The following is a 21,973-nucleotide window of genomic DNA, read 5'->3' on the forward strand; positions in this document are numbered from 1 at the left end:
TGGTTATTCCAGTACCAGGAGCTCTGGTGGTACAGTGACTAATGTATTCAGCTGCTAACCAGAAGGTTGGCAGTTTGAACCCAGCAGCTGCTGTACAGGATAAAGATGAGGCAGCCTGTGTCTGTAAAGATTTATAACCTTGAAAGCCTGTGGGGCAGTTCTCCTCTGTCCTGTGGGGTCACTATGAGTTGAAATTGACTCAGTGGCCTTGGGTTTGGTTTTGGTTATTTCAGTACCAGTTCTTTTTATTTAGAAATACAAATAATTGGAAGAATTAAACCAAACTAGCAGTTCTACTATGTAATATGCAAATTTGGATTTTAACTCTTTACCTGGAGAAGTCATCTCTCCTTTGTCCCACTGCTGGGGATAATCTGGGTTTAAATGGAGATAGAGTCGCAGATCTTCTGTATCATTTTCAAAGAGAGATACTTAGGCCATTATTTGATCCACAATGGAAGGAATAATACCAATATTTTCCATTTAGAAGGCAGTTTAGAATTTTTATACAGTTGCCTTGAGTATTATTTATTGGCTTTTCACAGTCTTTCTTGTCTCTTTTCAACTGTGATCTTTTAAGTTGGAGGCCATGGGGTCACCTTGGCTGTGGATCCTTCTTTCATGGGTGTCTCTGAACGACACATATGTACATTTAGGATTTAAGTTCTTGAACTTTGAATTATTTAACAACCATTTATAAGACTCATATTCTGTTCCGCCATATGTTGAAGAAGCAAATAATACAAAGTTCATCATATTAGTATATAGGAGACAGACATATACAAAGATATAATTTGATGTAGATATCATCTAAAGAATACTTCTCAGAGGCTCAGGGAGGAATTACAGGATAAGTTGACTTTTGAGTTCATTTTATGTCATATAATCTGTTTAGAAGCAAAATTTAAAAGGTACAGGCAGGCTCTAGACTATTTCTCCCATAAAGGAGAAATTATGAATGAGTCAAAATGAATGAAATAATTCTGGTCCTTAAGGCTAAATTAGAAAGTTGGTAGGTAAGGGTGGTAACAGTCATCCAGGGGGTATTGCAGTCTCAGGACATTACACAGTGGGGTTAAATCGCTCAGGTTGTTAACCAGTAGGGAACTGATGATACAGGATGAAGTTGTAACCTAAACTCATAATTGAATGGCTGGACATAACCCAATCATTATCTATTGTTTGTTGGAAATGTGATAGGAGGCTGTTAAAGAAAGGATGTGCCAGTATGCCCAGGTAAGATGGGGGGCTTGTAAACAATGTGGTCACTACTCCAGCATTCCCCAAAGGAGAAAGTGTCCTGTCTATGGAATTCGTTTTGACAGATAGAGCTGTATAGTAGAATTAGAAATATGGGCTATCATAGTTTGATTCCATTTACTATTGTCATTAGTATCATTATTAAATATTTACTTGCCATGTACCGTATTAAGTGCTTTTCGTTTATTGCCTCAGTTAATGCTTTCAATATTCCTAAAGTATACTCTTTTTTTTTCCTCTCTCCCATTTTATAAATGAAGAAACTTAGGCTCTGAGAAGTCAGATAACCTGCTCAGAGTTGCAGACCTATTAACTCCTAACATATCACTATATATGTCATGTTCTTTTTTCATATTCACCTTAGTTTACCTATGTACTAGACCTCACTACCTGGGTGTCTCTCAGACACTTACCAAGGACCAGAGCAAAGCTGTGCTTTCTCCTATCCAAATCCATTTCTCTGTGTTCCTTGCTTTGTCTAAGCCTAAATGCAAGAGTTCATACCTTCACGTGAACCACCAGAGGATAATTTCCCTTATAAGGAAAGGATTAAATTTTGGTCAGGTGGGAGGCAGACATAAGCATTCAAGTCAACTTATCAGTTCATTATTTATTTCCATTAATAAACTGCACTTCAGCTTATGTATCAGTTTTCCACAGGTTTTGATAATTTGCTTCTTTCTGAAGTCTTGATTCTGCAGCCCTTCATGGAGTTCAAGACTAACTTAACTTTGTATCTCATGGTATAGATGTATTTTTCTCCTCTAATTAAATATCTTAATGGAAAAAAAAAAAATCTATTATAAGGATTTGAACACTGAAAGGATTTTAATATTCAGTAGAAAAAAAGGATATAGCGTTTATCCATGTGACATGGGGGGGGGGAACCCTCTGGCTGAGATTACCATCAACAGATACACACCTAAAACTCGACAGTGCTTAAAGACTGAAAAAGAAAGGTTTGGAAATAACAAGCACGCATTGACGCTGAGAGTCCACGTGGGAGGATAGAACTTGTGTGACTAGTGTTTTGGTCATTTTTGTATTAGACCAAAGCCCTCTTAAGTGGTACTTATCTTCAAAAGCTGAAAAAAGCAATTGAGTCCTAATACTGCTAACTGGGAGTTTCTTTTATGTTTTAGGAAGTCACCCCTCAGATGGTTGGTCAAGGCATGGTGGCTGATCAGCAGAAGGTACTGGAGTACCCAACTGACAATGTATGTAACTTGCACTTTTGGATTTTCTCTAATGGGATTATGTACATTATACACTGGGTTCCAGAAGACAAGGAGGGATTACAATGAAATCAAATCCTTTATTACTTGGTAGGAGGTTATGGTGTGTCTTGTACCCAAAGTGAATCAAAAGCTATATCACCTATCATGTGCAAGGTGTGTGGAAGTAGCACGTATTCATCTCCCCGTGTTGAAACCTTGGGCAGGTGTTTAAATTAGGACATCTGTGAAAACACCCTTGCAATTAATTCTGAGAACACCAAGTTTTACATAAGGTCAATAAAAATTTTAAATGAGAGAATGTGGTGTTCCCTAAAAAATATAAACCCAACAATTTATGTTCTTTGCATTTTGAATTTCACTTCTTTGAAAAAAAAACTATCAAGTTTTAGCTGTCAAATTTTTACATTTTTGTAACTGTTTAATATTCTTTTTTAAATCTTACTTTTTCATTTTTGGTGACTATACTTCTATACTATTAAAATGTACATAATTATTATATCAACTATTTTTATGTTTAAGAAACTATGGAGCACTAAAGCTTACAGGAAATATGTGATATTTCCAATGTGGCCAAAGAAAAATATCTTTGACAAATCTCCAAAATTATATATGAACTACCTAAATGGAAACAATAAAAGTATAGAAAGAGCATGACAAGTGACAAAATTCAATTCAACTGAAAAATCTGTAAGCAATTATTAAAAAATTTAAAACCAGATTTTTCTTTATGTGGTATATTTGCAAATACTATTAATTTGTTGTAGATGTCTTGGTGGCACAGTGGCAGAGGCGTATTTTTGGAAAATAGCACAATATGGCAATTAGTGCTAAATTGCTGAATGATCTCTCACAGTTAGTGATGGAAACTGTGATAGCAAATACAAACTGCTCACTGATGCCCCCCTCAAGGGGTACCCAGGGTACCTGCCATACTCTAGATATACCTCTGCATGGTGATTAAGCACTCAGCTGCTAACTGAAGTCAGCGATTCAAACTCACCTGCTCCACAGGAGAAACATGCTGCCTTGAAAACCCCATGGGGCAGTTCTACTCTGTGCTAAAAGTCACTGTGGATCAGAATCGGCGCTGGATATTAATGTGTTAATACTTTGTGTACTACATCCATCTCAAGGCAATATCAAGCATCCCTAAAATTCTGTAACCATAGCATTTTAGAGCTGGAACAAATCCTAAAAATCATCTGGCTTCTCTTCTCTCTGCTGAAGAATGATCACTTAAACATCTAAAGCATTCTCCTTTGGGAAAGTGATTATAACCCTTTTCTGTGCCTGCAGAAGAGAAATGGCCCAGGGATCACTGGGCAGCATCTGTAGTCAACCTGTGTTAGCTTGTTATAAAGAACCTTCCAACTGGCTGAGCTATTACAAAAGGAGAGGAGATTCCTCATGGAAATGGAAGGTTTTCAATCTGAAGCTGGATGGTAGTTTATTAATATGTTATAACAGGCAATTAAAAGCAGTGCTTGCTTTCATTAACTGAGCTCCTAGGTTGTTCTTGGTACAGTGGTGGATTTATTTATGTGCTTTTTGTTTTTTCAGTCTTCACAACAACCCTGCCAGTTATAGATGTATCACCACCAATTGACAGTTGAGAACATTTAAATATAAGGAGTTAAGTGATATGCCTGTGGTCACACAGCTAATTAGTGATAGCAAACTAAGCAATTCATATCTTCTTTTGAGTTATGACTTTTCTTTCTGATATGAGGACTTGAAAAAATATAGCCTCTTTTCCCAGAAAGACATTGAGAAGAGTAATTTTGTTTTATAACCCTAGAAGTGTTAAAGCCTCCAGAGTCCTCTGTGTATCTCTCTCTCTCTCTCCCTCTTTTTTTTTTCCTTTAATTTTTATTGTGATTTGGGTGAAAATTTACAAGCAAATTCACTTTTCATACGGCAGTTCATACACATTTCGTCTCATGACATTGACTGCAATTCCCCACAGTGTAACAGCTCTCTTCCCACTTTCCCCCACCCCATAACTACCTGTTCCCTGTGTCCTCCCCTCCCATGCACTCTCACCAACCTCCCCCTTTCCCAGTAGTTTCCCTGTGCATACACAGCCCTTCTGTTTTCCCATGATTGATCTCTCCATGGAATGTAACCACCTAATGTAAATGTTCAGCTCATATGCCTGTCTTTTATTTGGGTGGAAGACACAGGAGTGGGTTCAATTCCAGACCTGAAGGGCAGTGAGGGGCCATAGTCTCAAGGGCTTCACCAGGCTCCATCAGACCAGTAAACCTGGTCCTTTTCTTTTTAATGCTTTTGAGTTGTGTTCCACACTGTTCTCACACTCTATCCAGGATCTCCTACATAGATCTCCCTCAGGCACCATCTAATTCTTCAGGTCTCATGGTCATATATGCTGAGGATTGCATGGTCCACCAGTCCCTTGATAATTGTTTCCATGCATCTTTGGTTTTCTTCATTCTTCTTTGCCCTTGACGTTGCATCTAAATAGCCGCCTTGAAGCTTTTAAGATCCCAGTCACTACTTACAAAAGTAGGATGTAGAACAAAGTTTTTGCATAGTATGTTATGCCAATTGAGCTTGATGACTCCTGCAACCATCATCCCGAGCCCATAGGTCTGACCACTTGCTCCCTCCAGGTAGCTGGCTGTGGCCAAGAAGTCACTACAACCTTGTCCCTTGTCAGCTCTACTATATACCCAGACATTCTTACAGAACATACAAATACACTTGTAGAAACATCGTCAGCCAACCCTATACATGGTCATGGGTACACTCCCCCCTACATCGACATACCTGGTTGTTCAGCCTGTCCCATCTAACCACCCGAAGATCAATGTTTGTCATCACTGAGAACACAGTACTGTACATGCAAAAGGTTCATCTTTGTTGTTTGTACCTCCCATGTACCTCTCTATGTCTTCCTCTTCCTCAATGCCACCGTGTTGATCACTCATATTTGGTTTATTGCCCTTCTCTTCACCCAAATCAATTCTTGTCTCTACCTATCTCGCAGTGTTCCCTCCCCTCCCTCTTACCCCTGGTAACAAAGAAGGTTTCATTCCATATATAAACCTTTCCATGACTTTTTACAATAGTGGACTGATAGAATATTTGTACTTCTGTGTTTAACTTATTTCACTCAGCATAATATCCTCCAAATTCATCCCCATTATGCAGTACTTTGCAGATTCTACATTATTCTTTAGAGTTGCATAGCATTCCATTGTAAGTACCAAGTTTGGTTATCCATTCTTCTTTTGATGGACACCTAGGTTGTTTCCGTCTCTTGGCTATTGTAAATAGTACTGCAATGAACATGTATATGCATATGTCTGTTCTTGTCCTGGCTCTTACTTCTTTAGGACATATACCTAGTAATGGAATGGCTGGGTCAAATGGTATTTCTAATTCTGACTTTTTAAGGAATCACCATACTGCTTTCTACAGTGGTTGTATCATTTTATGGTCCCATCAGCAGTGTATGAGAGTCCCAATCTCTCTATCTCCTTGCCAGCATTTGTTATTTTCTGTCTTGTTGAATTTTGCTATTAGTGCTGGGGCAAGATAGTATCTCATTGTTGTTTTGATTTGCATCTCTCTAATGGCTAATGATAATGAACATTTCTTCATGTGTTTGGTGCCCACTTGAATATCCTCTTTGGTGAAGTATCTATTTATGTCTTCTCCTCATTTTTTAATTGGATTATTTGTCTTTTTGCTGCTGAGCTATTGGAGTTTTCTATAAATTTTAGAAATAAGTCCCTTGTCAAATATGTTGTTGCCAGATTATCTTTTCCCAATCTGTAGTTTCTCTTTTGACTCTTGGAGAAATCTTTGGAAGCACATAACAATTTAATTTTTAGAAGGGCCCATTCATCTAGTTTATTTTCTGCTGTTTTTGCATTTGGGGTTATACTTTATAGTCTATGCCATATATAAGGGCCCCTAAATTTATCCCAATTTTTTTCTTGAGGAATTTTATAGTCTTAGGTTTCACATTTAAGTACTTGATACGTTTGGAGTTAGCTTTTGTGTATGGTGTGAGGTACAAATCTTGTTTCATTTTTCTGCAAATGGATCTCCAATTTTCCCAGCACCATTTGTTAAACAATCTCTTCCCCATTCAGTGCATCTCAGCCCTTTGTCAATGATCAGCTAACCATAAGTTGATGGATTTATTTCTGGGTTCTCAGTTCTGTTCTACTGGTCTATGTGTCTTTCGTACCAATACCAGGATCAACTCGATAGCAGTGAGTTTGGTTTCTGGTTTTTGATATGTGTCTGTAGTTGTTCCAGTACCAGACTGTTTTGACTACTGTGGCTGTACAGTATAGGTTTTGAGATCTGACAGTATAAGACCTCCTACTTTATTCTTCTTTAACAGTACTTTGCTAATCTGAGGTTTCTTTCATTTCCATATAAAATTAGTCATTGATTTTTCCATATTCTTAAAGAATGTTGATGGGATTTGGATTGGGATTGCATTGAATGTATAGATTTCTTTGGGTGGAATTGACATTTTCACAATGTTCAATATTCCAGTCCACAGGCAGGGTATGTTCTTCTATTTATGTAGATCTCTTATGGTTTCCTGAAGTAGTCTTTTGTAGTTTTCTTTGTACAGGTCTTTTGTATCCCTGGTAAGATTTATCCCCAAGTATTTATTTTTTTGGTAGCTACTGTAAATGGTATTGATTTCCTTATTTCTTTTTCAGCAATCTCTTTGCTAGTGTAGAGGATTCCAAATGATTTTTGGATGTTGATTTGTATCCTGCCACTATGCTAAATCTCTCAATTAGTTCCAGGAGTATTTTTTTGCTGAGGATCATATCATCACCAATAGGGGTAGTTTTACTTCTTCCTTACCAATTTGGATACTTTTTCTTTCCCTTTCTTGCCTTACTGCCCTGGCTAGACTTCCAATACAATGTTGAATAGAAGTGGTGATAGAGGGCATCCTTGTCTGATTCCTGTTCGCAAGGGGAATGGTTTGAGTCTCTCTTCATTGACAATAATGTTGGCTGTTGGTTTTGCATAGATGCCCTTTATTATGTTGAGGAATGTTCCTTCTATTCCTATTTTGCTGAGAGTTTTGATCAGGAATGGGTGTGGATTTTATCAAGTGCCTTTTCTGCATCGATTGATATGATCATGTGGTTCTTTGATATAATCATATGGTTCTTTTTCTTTCTTTATGGGATGGATGACATTGTTTGTTTTTCTAATGTTGAACCATCCTTGTATACCTGATATTTACTCTACTTGGCCCTAATGTATTATTTTTTTGATATGTTGTTAGAGTCTCTCTGTGTCTCTCTTACAAGTTCATTCACCCAGATTAAGAACACTTTAACAATAAGTCTTACATAAATGAAATTTGCTTGGGCTCCACACCCATGGGTATGAATCTGTTGGTTTGGGATGGGGCAGGGAAGTCATCATCCATAATTTTTAAAAGTTCCCTAGAACTTTTAAGAAGACAAGGTTTAAAGCCACTGGTTTAATCATGTCAGATGACCTAGACAGTCCATCCCAACCCTCATATTGTGATATAAAACCAAAAAGACCAAACCCATTGCTGTCGAGTCCATTCTGACTCACAGCAACCCTGTAGGACAGAGTAGAACTGCCCCATTGGGTTTCCAAGGCTGTAAATCTTTACAGAAGCAGACCGTATCATCTTTCTCCTATGGAGAGGATGGTGGGTTCAAATCCCTGACCTTTTGGTTTGCAGATGAATACTTTTCCAACTATGCCAGAACCAAGGAGGTTGAGAAAAATATGCCTTACAGTGATCCATTATCTAGATTATTCCAATGTTCAGTTTTCTGGTAGTAACTTTTTATTTGTCTTTTTTTTTACTTCCCTCTTTAAAATCAATGATACATAGGTATTTTTTTCTTTTTTTGTGTGTGTTAAATTTATGTGTAATAAAACATTTGCCACATTAGCATATTTCACATGTACAATTCAGTGATACCATATTTCTTCTTGTTGCTGATATGTGCCGTCAAGTTGTCTCCAACTCATAGTGACCTTATGTGCAACAGAACAAAACACTACCCTGTCCTGTGCCAGCCTCACTATTCCTACTATACCTGAGCCCATTGCTGCAGCCACTGTGTCAATCTATTTCATTGAGGGCATTCCCTCTTTCGTTTACCCTCCACTATACCAAACATGATATCCTTCTCCAGACAATGGTCGCTTCTGACAACATGACCAAAGTAGGGAAGACGAAGTCTGGCCATTCCCACTTCCAAAGAGCATCCCAGCTGCACTTCTTCCAGGATAGATTTGTTAGTTCTTTTAGCAGTCCATGGTATTTTCAGCATTCTTTGCCAACACCACAACTCAAAAGCATCGACTCTTCTTCAGTCTTCCTTATTCATTGTCCAGTTCTCACATGCACATGAGGCGATTGAAAATACCATGGCTTGGGTTAGGTACACTGGGCAATCTACTTCCATAGAGATACCACCTCAGAAACCCAAGGAGGAGTTGCTTTGAGTCAGAACTGACTCGACAGCAATTAGTTTTTGTTTTTTTTTTTTTATTTTTGGGTTAGGTGCATCTTACTCTTCAAGGAGATATCTTTGCTCTTCAGCACTTGAAAAAGGTTTTTTGCCACTGATTTGCCCAGTATAATACATATTTTGATGTTTTGACTGCTATTTCCATTGGCGTTGATGCTAGTACCAAGTAATATGAAGTCTTTGACAACTTTAGTCTTTCCTCCATCTATCACGATGTTGCTTACTGGTCCAGTTAGGAGGAATTTTGTTTTCTTTATGTTGAGGTGTAATCCGTACTGCAGACTGTAGTCTTTAATCTTCATCAATAAGTGCTCCATGTCATCCTCACTTTCAACAAGCAAAGTTGTGTCATCTGCATATCTCAGGTTGTCAATGAGCCTTCCTCCAATCCTGATGCCGCATTCTTCTTAATATAGTCCAGCTTCTCAGATTATTTGCTCAGTATACAGATTCAATAAGTATGGTGAAAGGATACAACCCTGATGCACTCACTTCCTGATTTAAAACTATGCAGTATCCCCTTGTTCTGTTCGAATGACAACCTCTTGGTCTATGTACAGGTTCCTCATGAGTACAATTAAATGTTCTATTCTTCTTAATGTTGTCCATAATTTGTTATGATCCACACAACTGAATGCCTTTGCTTAGTCAATAAAACCCAAGTAAACATCTTTCTGGTATTGTTTGCCTTGAGCCAAGATCCATTTGATATTAGCTATGATATCCCTTATTCCATGTCCTCTTCTGAATCCAGCTTGCATTTCTAGAAGTTCTCTATCAATATATTGCTGCAACTATTTTTGAATTATCTTCAGTAAGATTTTACTTGCCTGTGATATCAATGATATTCTTCAATAATTTTCACATTCTATTGAATCATCTTTCTTTGGAATGGGTACAAATAAGGATTTCTTCCAGTCAATTGGCCAGGTAGCTGTCTTCCACATCTCTTGGCATAGCTGAGTGAGTGCCTGCAGTGCGGCATCTGTTTGTTGAAATATCTCAGTAGGTATTCAGTCAAGTCCTTGTTCTTTGCTAATTCGTTCAGTACAGCTTTGACTTCTTCCTTCCATACCTTTGGTTCTCAATCATATGCCAGCTCCTGAAATGGATGAAGATCAACCAATTCTTTTTGGTACAGTGACTCTGTGTATTCCTTCCATCTTCTTTTGATATTTCCTGCATCATTCAATGTTTTGCCTATGTTGTTGTTGTTGTTGTTTACCGTCGAGTCGGCCCCGACTCATAGCGACCCCTCCTTGGGTTTCCGAGGCAGTATCACTACGGAAGTAGGATTGCCCAACCTTCCTTCCGAGGAGTGGCTGGTGGGTTTGAACCACCAGCCTTCTGGTGAGCAGTCAAGTGCCTTAGGCACTATGCTACCAGAGCTCCCTATAGAATCTTTCAGTATTGCAATTCAAGGCTTAAATTTTTTCCTCAGTTCCTTCAGCTTGAGAAATATGGAGGATGTTTTTCCCTTTTGGTTTTCTAACTCCAGGTCTTTGCACATTTCATTATAATAATTGACTTTGTCTTCTTGAGCTGCTCTTTGAAATCTTCTGCTCAGTTCCTTTCTGTCAATTCTTCCATTTGCTTTAGCTACTCTCTGTTCAAGGGCAAGTTTCAGAGGCTCTTCTGACATCCATTTTGATCTTTTCTTCCTTTCCTGTCTTTTTAATGACTTTTTGCTTTCTTCATGGATGATATTCTTGATGCCATCCCATAGTACCTCTGGTTTTTGGTCATTGGTGTTCAATGCATCAAATCTATTCTTTATATAGTCTCCAAATTCAGGAGGGATATAATCAAGGTCATATTTAGGCTCTCATGGACATCTTTTAATTATTTTTCACTTCAACTTGAACTTGTATATGAGCAGTTGATTGTCTGTTCCACAGTCAGCTCCTGGCCTTGTTTTGGCTGAAGATATTGAGCCTCTCCATCGCCTCTTGCCACAGATGTAGTCAGTCTGATTCCTGTGTACTCCATCTAGTGTACAGGTATAGCCACGATTTGTGTTGTTGAAAAGGTATTTGCAATGAATAAGTTGTTGGTCTGGCAGAATTATATCATGTGATCTCCAGCGTCATTTATATCACCAGGGCCATATTTTCCAACTACCGCTGATTCTTCTTTGTTTCCAACTTTTGCATTCCAATCACCAGTGATAATCAACACATCTTGATTCCATGTTCGGTCAATTTCAGACTCCAGAAGTTGTTAGAAATCTTTAATTTCCTCATATTTGACTTTGGTGGTTGCTGTGTAAATTTGAATAATAGTAGTATTAACTAGTCTTCCTCATAGGAGTATGGATATTATCCTATCACTGACAGCATTGTACTTCAGGATAGATCTTGATACATTCTTTGTGATGATGAATGTCACGCCATTCTTCTTCAATTTGTCATTCCCAACATAGTAGGTCATCTGATTCAAAGTGGCCAAAAATGGTCCATTTCAGCTCCCTAATGCCTATGATATCAGTCTTTATGCATTCCATTTCATTTTTGACAATTTCCAATATTCCTAGATCCATCCTTTGTATATTTCATGTTCCAGTTATTAATGGATGTTTGCAGCTGTTTCTTCTCATCTTGAGAACATGCCGCATGAGCAAATGGAGGTCCTGAAAGCTTTCCTCTATCCACATCATTAAGGTCAGCTCTACTCTGAGGAGGCAGCTCTTCTCCAGTCGTGTTTTTAGTTTCTTCCGACCTGAGGGTCTGTCTCATCTTCCAGCATTATATCACACAATGTTTCAGGGCTATTCATAAAGTTTTCCAATAATATATCAGATAGTGTTTCACTGCTGTTCATAAGGTTTTCACTGACCAATTATTTGAGAAGTAGATGGCCTCTTCCTTTTTCTGAGTCTGTCTTAGTCTGGAAGCACCTCTGAAACCTGTCCATAATGGGTAACCCTGCTAGCATTTGAAACACCAGTGTTATACCCTCCAGCCTCAGAGCAAAACTCAAGCCACCACAGTATGACACACTGACAGGCAAGTTTGTCTCCCCTAGTTGTTCTAAACTGCTCTGCTCATTTCCTGGTCTCCTCCACCCTGCTTGCTTACCCAGCCTGACCCTGAGGTCAGGCAGTCACCTTCCTTCTGCTGGTGTGAGGGCTGGCTTAGTGCATCCTGCCCCTGGGGTGCTCCATGCATAACAACATCCACCTTCCACTTCGCATGTTTATCATGTGATAAATAAATATTTGAATAAGAGGTTTTAAGTGAGCATATACCCACTGCCATCTAGCCCATTCTACCTCATCATGACCATCCTATATCACAGAATAGAAATTCCCCACAGGGTTTCCAAGGCTGTAAATTTTTATAGAAGCAGAGTGCTTCATCTTTATCCCATGAAGCATCTGGTAGGTTTGAACTGCCAAACTTTTGGTCAGCAGTCCAATGCTTTAACCATCGTACCAAGTGTTAAATGACGGTGATAGAAAAACTTAAGAGAAAAATGAACATCCATGTATACATAAAATCATTGACTAGCAGCTGCTTGAGAAACACTTTAAACTACTGACTTTTAGTTCTACCTTTCCCTCTAACTAGCTGTGTGATTTTAGATATGTCACTTGATATTTGTGTCTTGGTTTCTTTAAAAGAAAATAAGATTGTCTTACTCTCAGGGTTGTTCTCATAGTTGAGTAAATTCGTGGATATAAAAGTGTTGAGAACTGAAAAACACAATACAGATAAACATTAGGTAGAATTGTTTTCATTGTTTCATGCTGCACAATTACTTGTATTTGAGGTACAGTTGTCCCCTGGATGAATTTAGGGTATTATATTTTTGGAGCAGTTACCTTGGTCCTATTTCTAGACTCCCAGGGACAGGCTAGTGCTTCACTTCCTCCTCTGGGATCTTCCATCTGGGGATCCAGAAGGCAGGTCAGGTCATGACCTACATTAAGTCACTGCCTGTTACGCAAGCATGGAGTCCTTTTAGCTTTTCTTATTTTATTTTAAACTAATATTCATCAACATATTTTCAGCAAAGATCCAGAATTACAAGCTAATGTTCTAAAATGCATGTGGCATAGGTCCCTGTACAACTTCATTGAATTGCAGATTTCATTTTCCACCTGGAATTTCCCATTTCTTCTGATTTGCTCTTCAGTATTCACTCACTCATTCATTCATTCATCAGACATTTATGGAGGCCTTACTATTTTCCAGGCACTGGATAACAAACATGAGTAAGATACATTGTTTTTAGATGAATTAAAGGTCCTTGATGTACCTGGCATTTAGTAGGCTTTCAGTTGATATTTATTATTTTTCTTTCCTACACTGCAAATTAGTGAATTAACCTACATAAAGCATATTTGACTTCTATGAAGTGTCCAGAAGAGATGGACAGTGTTGTTAGCATAGAACATCTGTAGGTAGCATAGATTGTTTTTCAAGGGACAAGGTATAGACATGTAAATTCCACATTGATCTCATCAGAATAAGTAAAATATATATATATATATATATATATATATATATTGGCCATACCTCAATTTCATACACAGCTCATAGAGTGACTTCAGCTTTTTTCCTGTCTTCATCCCTTGGTCCATTCTTCACTAAAGCATTTGTGGATGTAAAGTTAAATGGAGAAGCATGAGGAATAGGGCAAAAATCATCCAAACTTCCTTGTCCCACTCCCTCACTCTGTAATCTCAAAAGGCAATATTGGTAATAATATATTATTTGTAAAGACTTCTCTTATTATCTTTCTTCTCCTTGACATTCATCTAATTGTTTCCTTTTTTAGGCAGCCAGTGAGATGAAACAGCAAAAACATTCAATGAAAGTCTCTTTCATTTCACAAGAGGCATTTTCAGCACCAGCACCATCAAAGTACTCAACAGGTGCAGACTCCACGGGCTATGGTATGGTTCTTCTCTTCAAAAGCAGAATTGGCTCCTCAGACCTTACAGGAGGAAGAGGTTATGCTAGACTGAAAAGAGCATTGGGCTGGGAGTCAGGAGGCTGGCCTTTGCATCCTTGTTCCTCCTTCTTAGCTTTGGGACTTGGACAGATCACTCCAGCTCTTACACTTGTCTTATCTATCATGGGGATAATGTTCCTTGCCTGTTACTTATTGAATAGAACAGCACTAGAACACAGCAGGCCTTCATACATCTATTTGAATCTGAGGCTTACAAATTATTCTTCCATAATCTCTCAAAATGGATTGTGTTTAGTTCATGAATAATATCCCTTAAAATTGAAACAAACTTGGCCTTCATATGTTGATGTAAGCTATTTAAAGACTGTTAATTTTCATTGCCTAAAGAAATTGGTATTCCCTTTTTGTCTTGTAATTCCTGGCTTGAATTATGCTGATTGAGGGTTGAAAATTCAATTTCAAAATGAATAATGGGTATTTTCAGTTTGCTTTTATGCAATACAAGTCAGTAAAAAATAGGCTGTTTAAAACACTATGCTTACCAATGATAACACATAAAACTGCATTAATTTAGCAGACTTGAAACCTTTATGGTGTCTGCCTTTTACATATTCTTCCATAAATATTAATCCAAGAAAAGTTTACCAAGCATATATCGTTTTAAAGCACTTAATTTTTACTAAAATACTTGATGTCAGCAAACTATGGCCCATGGGCCAAATCTGGCCACCATCTGTTTTTGTATAGCCTGCTTACCAAAAAATAATTTTCACATTTTTGGAAGTTTGAAAAAAAATTTTTTCAAAAAGTATTTCACACAATTATATGAAATTAAGATTTCAGTGTTCATAGATAAGGTTTTATTAGAACAGTCATCTGTTTAGTAAGTTGTCTAAGGCTGCTTTCACACTATAATAGCAGAGTTGAATGGCTACAACAGAGACTGTATTTACTACCTGTTCTTATTACCAAAAAAGTTTGCTGACCCCTGATATAGACCTGTTAAGTTTGGTTTGTGTTTTTTTAACCTTTTATTGTCTTTTAGGTGAAAGTTCACACAGCAAATTAGATCTCATATAGTTGATTGTTTAAAGGAACACATTCCTCATGGGTATTATTGTTTATTTTATAGGTTAATATATTATTTGACTGAAAAGTGACCTCTAAGTTAAAAGGGAGTCTTAGGGCAATAATCTCAGGGGTTTCTTTAGTCTCCATCAGACTGATCCTTTTATTTTATTATTGATTTCAGTTTTGTTCTACAAGACCAATTGAGATTTGATAATACATATCACATATTCGTAAGAACCTTTGGTGGTGCAGTGGTTAATGCATTCAGCAGTTAACCAGAAAGTCATTGGTTCAAATCCACCAGTCACTCCATGGGAGAAAGATGAGGCAGTCTGCTTCCATAAAGATTTACAGCCTTGGAAACCCTATACGGCAGGTCTACTCTGTTCTAAAGGGTTCCTGTAAGTTGGAATCGATTCAATGTCAGTGGGTATCACATATTTATACCTACATAAGGGAACCCTGATAGCATAATGGTTAAGCATGTAGCTGGTAATTCAAAGGTTAGAGGTTTGAAGCCATCCAGCAGCTTTGCGGGAGAAAGATCTAGCAATCTGCTCACATAAAGATTAAAAAAAAAAAAAACTAAACCCACTGCCATTAAGTCAATCCTGATTCATAGTGATCCCATAGGACAGAGTAGAATTGCCCCATAGGGTTTCCAAGTCTATAAATCTTTATGACAGCAGACTGTCTCATTTTTCTCCTGAGAAGAGGCTGGTGGGTTCAAACCACCGACATTTTGGTTATCAGCCCAGTGCTTTAACCACAGGGTCACCAGAGCTCCTTCCTGTAAAGATTACAACCTAGAAAACCTTATAGTACAGTTCTACTCTGTCACAATGAATGAGTCAAAATTGACTTGACAGCACTTAACAATGAAAACAACAAATAACTACAGACTAGCAATTAGTCATCTTGAAATTTAATCTATGGAATTTCTATTCATTCAGTCATCCATTACCAAACATTTATTGAGAGCTTAGTATGAGTCGTGCTTTGAGCTGGATTCTATGAGAGAAATAACTACAGAGTTTGATTCAAGACTGGCAAGGGTGAGACAAAAGTGGAGGAGGAATGAAATACCATCTCGAGAATTAGCACTTGAGACATTGCTTGTCATTTACAAAAAATAAATGAACTTTTTAAAGCATCCACAAAATTGTGCCACTATTGTACATTGTTTTAAATTAATAGGAAATGTGCAATGAGAAATATATATTCTATAATAACTCTATAGACAAACTAGGTTTACAACTTAATAATAACTAATAATACATTTTTGGTTGTTACTAATTTTTGTGTCATTAAATTTTTAACTCTTAGGTGGGAATCTATTAGACTAATAAATTCCACTGTGCATAATGAATGCCTGTAATATGCCAGATGAGTGGCTGGGCACCTCACACACATTGTTTGTTTAATCCCTCTAGCCTCTTGGATAATGGCCACATGCATTTTTCTGATGATGAATGAGCCTCAGTTTCATCCACATATTAATTTCCTAAACCGAAAAAAAAAAAAAAAAGCCGCACTGCCGTCAAGTTGGATCCAACTCATAACAACCCTTCCTTGGATTTCCAAGGTGGTATCAATACAGTAGATTGCCCAATCTTCCTTCTGAGGAGTGGCTGGTGGGTTTGAACTGCCAGCCTTCTGGTTAGCAGTCAAATGCCTTAGGCCCAAATCCATACCCAAACAATCAACTATATGAGACCAGACAGTCAACATTTACCCAAAAGCAAAGGTGGGGAGGCAAGAAGGAGCAGGGAAGCTGGATAGATGGGGTAGACAGGGTAGAAATGGGGAGAGTGCTGATGCAATGGGGGATTGTAACCAATGTCAAGGAATAATTTGTATACAAATTGTTGAACAGGAATCTAATTTGCTATGTAAACTTTCACCTAAAAGACAATAGAAGGTTAAAAAATGCAAACCAAATTTTCTCATACCAAAATCTATACATTTTTGTCATAAAATTCATGATTATTGCTTAGTCAGAGCAGAACCTCTCACAGTGTTACCAGAGCCCATCTCCTTTTTCTGGCAAACCAGAGAGTATTTCAGGATGTGGCCCATAGAGTTTATGTCCAGTCCTGCTGTTGTAGTGTGGAAGCAACCGTAGACTAGATGTAAATCAGTAAGTATGACAATGTTCCATATAGTTTTACTTATGGACAACTGAAATTTGAATTTTGTATAATTTTCACGTGCCACAAAATATTATTTTTCCTTTTTTGTTTGTTTTGTTTCTCCATCCTTTTAAATATGCAGAAATCAGTGTCAGTCCATGGATATATAGTCTCTGACCCCTGCTTTTACATACATTTAAGGAACATTGTGAAGCTCATCTCAGCCCTTGTACATGAGCTGCATGCAGCTGACCATTAGCTGGGACCCTCTATTATCAGCCCTTTACTGAATTATATCACCATGGAAGAATCAGTATTCATAATGATCAACCTTAGTTGTCTCTGGAGGCTATTCTGCATACAAGATGTCCTTGAAACTTTATAACATTTCCAATGTTTTGATTTTCTAGTGGGTTAGTTTCAGTCATCAAGAAAATATACATATGCAGGATTTATGCACCTGTTAAGTGCTCTGCTCTGCTACTCACTGAAAGGTTGGTGGTTCAAACCCACTCAGCTGCTCTGAAGGAGAAAGACCTGGTGATCTGAACCCATAAATATTACAGCCAAGAAAACCCTATGGGACAGTTCTCCTGGGTCACATGGCCTGGCTATGTGTTAGAATCAACTCAGCAGTACCCAGTGATAACAACAAGGACTTATGCTATATAAATGGGTGTTGTTAAACATCTTTTCTTAGTCTATAAATATTTTTTCTCTAATTTTTTTTAAAAATATTTAAAAAAGAAACCTTTATAAAATTGTAATACTCTTTTAACAAGCTTTTCATTTATGGACACAGTAATTAATTCTTCAGTGTTCTGTTTTTATTATTTTTTACTATATATAATTCATTAGGGGATCATTTTTAGGTGATCATTATTTTGGTACATTTTACTTTATTGATTAAATCCTTTGTACATCTTGATTTGTATGATTCTCTAACTGAAAGTATTTAAACATTTCTTAATTAGTAGCCTACAACTCAGAATATATTGTCATGACAACCTGTATTTTCACTATGTCATGTACTAGTATGTATATAATAATTTAATTATCTTAAATTTTCCCATACCAGATTTTATGGTGTATTTTGAGATTTTAAAAATTCTTTGTTTAACTAAAATCTATGAAAGTCTCAGATTGATAGTTTGGGGTGGAAGGTTAGGGGATAGTTATTGTTTTAATCTCAAAAGTGTTATAGGAATGTCATGTTTCATCCTTGGTTGACTAGGAGTCATGACCCAGCATCTTCAATCAGGGTGTTTGGCAGAAAAAGAGTGAAATGATAACACCTGCAAACCCTGCAGGTCCCCAGGTAATGGGGTGTGCAAGCTGAGCTGCATGTCCTCGATGCGCGTCCTTGCCAGTCATTTGTGTTGATTCCTTTTCCAGGTGATTTCCAGGCTCCACTGTCAGTGGATCCTGCAACGTGTCCCATTGTCCCTGGCCAGGAAATGATTATAGAAATATCCAAGGGACGTTCTGGCCTTGGTCTCAGCATTGTGGGAGGAAAAGACACACCCCTGGTAAGTTTCTAAAAAATGAATACATCCACTGTCACAAAGTTAGTTGTTGAGTCTCCCTCTGGTCCTGGGCTGTGCCTATAAGACACTTCACTTGTTCATAGAATGGAAAAACATCATTATAAATATGTATGCATCCACATTCTGGCCACCTTTCAAGTGTTTCTCAGGTATTTAATTGTCACCAGAATTTTCTCCAAAACATCCATGTTTTTGTGGTCTTTGTCTTTACTAAATGCTTTTTAGACCAACAACATAATAGCAGCATTTAGATATAATAAGATTTAGAACAGTGCCTAGCACATTCTACATGTTCAGTAAGTATCATCTATTGTTATTATCATCACATTCATTATTACTGAATGAAATGCTAGATTAAAAGTATACATCAATTATTCCAGTCCAACAATTTAGGCTTTTGGTTTATTCTTACTATGTTCGTGTGTGTGTGTGTTTTATTTTTTAAAGTGATACACAATGTTAGTTTTTGCTTGCATGGTTGAACTATTGTTTTAGTACCTTTTCTTTATCATTAATCATTGGTGCCAATAAAATATTAATCTTTTCCTGGATTTCGATTTACTCAGTTGGTGTCATTGACCATTTTATATATGTTCAAATAGATAATACTTACATATTATATAAAATTATACTGATACAAAAGGTTATAAAATAAAAAATCTCCCTCTTATTCCTATGTCCTAATCCCATTCTCCCGACTAGTGTCTCTCTTGAGGGACAATCACGCTTCTTAAGTAATATGTTTTTAAATGAATACTTTGGTATTTCTTTCACTCATTTCATTTAGTAAGGCAATAATTTGTATATACCAGATTTACTGATAAAATAGATGTAAGAATAGCATGGTGGGTGTATCTGTCTTCCTCTAACTTCATGAAGGGCAGAAATAATCACCATCAGCATTCAAGACTGATTTCTGTGAGGCTGAGGTCAGACATACCTCCTTTTGCCAACCTTTTCACTAATTCTGACATCAGCTGTTCCTCCCACAGCACTCTCTACTTCCCTGTTGGGTTCGATGATTCGTTGTGGTGACCACACAGAACTCACAGACAATACTTGCCATTATGGGGTTTATTAGAGAAGTAACAGGATGAGAAACAATCAAGACAGCCTCTTTTCAGCTGTACCCACAGGCAGGACTCTCTCTTGCCCTTGGACCTTTGGCCTTCTGGGGCCCAGCCTCTGTCCTGCTTGAGCAAAAATGGTCTTTAGTTCTGCCAGTAAGTGCCCATAGGCACCACACTCAGCCAGTAAACCTCAGCCTGAAGGAACTCAGCTCTCTTGCTGCATGGGCCAGGAAGCCCACTGAACTATCTCCTGCCTATCTCCTGGTTCTGCTGCCACCATTTCTCTGCCACTGCTTCTTACCATCTCTGGTGTTATGGCTTTTTGTCTGGGTCTAGGAGGGACCCTGGGTCCAAAGGATGTGCTCTGCTCCCAAATCTTCTTCGTGGTAGTCAGGTCCCTTTCTGCTCTGGGATTTGCTCTCTTTTAAACCTAGCAGAATGATGAAACTGACCAGTCCCTTCATTAGGGTTCCATCCACCTCATTTGTGTGATCCTACCCCCCACACACAGAGTTCCTTGCCTCTTATTTGCATTGTTAACAAGCTGTCCAATTCCTTTAATGGGCCACAAGCACCTTATTTGCATACCCACACCCAGTCATTGCGTGGCTATAGTTAGAATAAGTCACTGCACTGTAATAGAAGTTTTTTTTTTGTTTTATTTTGTTCTTTCCTATTTTTGGCAGCAAGGAGCTCTGGTGTCATAGTGCCTAAAGCAAAGCGTTGGTGGTTCAAACACGCCAGCCACCCTGTGAAAGAAGGCTGGTCAATCTACTTCCGTAAAGATTTATCACCTCAGAAACCCAAAGGGGTCTCTATGAATCGGAATCAACTCAATGGCAGTGAGTTTGGTTTGGTTTTTTTTTTTTATTTTTGGCAGCAATATAATGTTTCTAGGAGCTCTGGTAGCCTAGTGCCTAAGGCACTTAACTGCTAACCAAAAGGCTGGCGGTTCAAACCCACCAGCCACTCCTCGGAAGGAAGGTTGGGCAATCTACTTCTGTAATGATACCGCCTCGGAAACCCAAGGAGGGGTCACTATGAGTCGGGTCTGACTCGACGGCACATAACAACAACAACAACATAATGTTTCTATCTTAGAACTGTTGTGGGTAGGCAGATTATACTCTTTATTTTTCTGTAATAAACATTAGTCCCCCAGAGTTCTAGGAAACTCGAGAACGGCACCTGCTACAGAAACCTGGGTCTTCACGCCTTTTAACATGTTTTCTACTTATGTTCTTTCTCTCTCCTAGCATCCTGCCGATCTAGAGAATTCAAGCATTTAGTCTGACCTTACTAGTTGACCACCTGAACCTAAATATGCTTAAAACCAAACCAAAACCAAACTCATTGCCATCGAGTTGTTTCCAGCTCATAGCGACCCCCATTGAGTTTCCAAGGTTGTAACTCTTTATGGAAGTAGATCGCCCTGTCTTCCTTCCATGGAGCTGCTGGTGTGTTTGAACCACTGACTTTCTGGTTAGCAGTAAAATGCCTTATCCACTACACCACCAGAGTTCCTTAAAGATGCTTCTTGTTGTTGTTTTTATGTGCCATCGAGTCAGACTCGACTCATAGCGACCCCTCCTTGGGTTTCCGAGGCAGTATCACTACGGAAGTAGATTGCCCCATCTTCCTTCCGAGGAGTGGCTGGTGGGTTTGAACCGCCAGCCTTCTGGTTAGCAGTCAAGTGCCTCAGCCACTATGCTACCAGAGCTCCCTAAAGATCTTAGAGGCTGATATTTATTTATTAAAGGATTTTGTCTTCTCTAGCTTGATTAAAGTATGGTTCAAGCTTTTCTTCAGAGTTCTGAATAAGTTATTTCCTAAATTACTTTGTCTTTTGCTGAGACTACTGTGTGTGGCTTCCTGCATATGCTATGTTTTTATAAGCTTACATGGAACAGGGAACACCTGGAGTTAACTGGACATAGCAACCAGTTTTGGCTTCTGCCCCCTTTCGTGGCTCTTTACTTCTTTAAGGCTCCAGAACTTTTCAACGTTTCTCAGTGTCTAGCTTCAAATATCTTCTGTTCAGCTTTCATCGCTGAACAAACTCTTTATTAGAGAGATCCCTTCTAGTGATTTATTCTAAGCTACATTTTTTTTGTTTATGTATGTTATGTGCCATCAAGTCAGACCCAACTCATAGTGGCCCCTCCTTGGGTTTCTGAGGCAGTATCACTATGGAAGTAGATT

The 21,973-nt window shown here is 38.1% G+C and overlaps 1 protein-coding gene across 1 annotated transcript in view; it reads left to right on the forward strand.

The window, feature by feature from the left end:
- The window catches only part of LOC103213658 (inaD-like protein), a 216,320-nt gene that overhangs the window by 122,157 nt on the left and 72,190 nt on the right, over positions 1-21,973 (forward strand). The window contains exons 6-8 of the mRNA XM_042783334.1: positions 2,403-2,477; positions 13,814-13,931; positions 18,550-18,683. Of these exons, the coding sequence (XP_042639268.1) occupies positions 2,403-2,477; positions 13,814-13,931; positions 18,550-18,683 (327 nt within the window). The remainder of the gene's footprint in view (positions 1-2,402; positions 2,478-13,813; positions 13,932-18,549; positions 18,684-21,973) is intronic.

This window comes from Orycteropus afer, unplaced genomic scaffold (assembly GCF_000298275.1).
Source record: "Orycteropus afer afer isolate SDZICR_OR568_19922 unplaced genomic scaffold, OryAfe1.0 scaffold00016, whole genome shotgun sequence".
NCBI lineage: Eukaryota > Metazoa > Chordata > Mammalia > Tubulidentata > Orycteropodidae > Orycteropus > Orycteropus afer.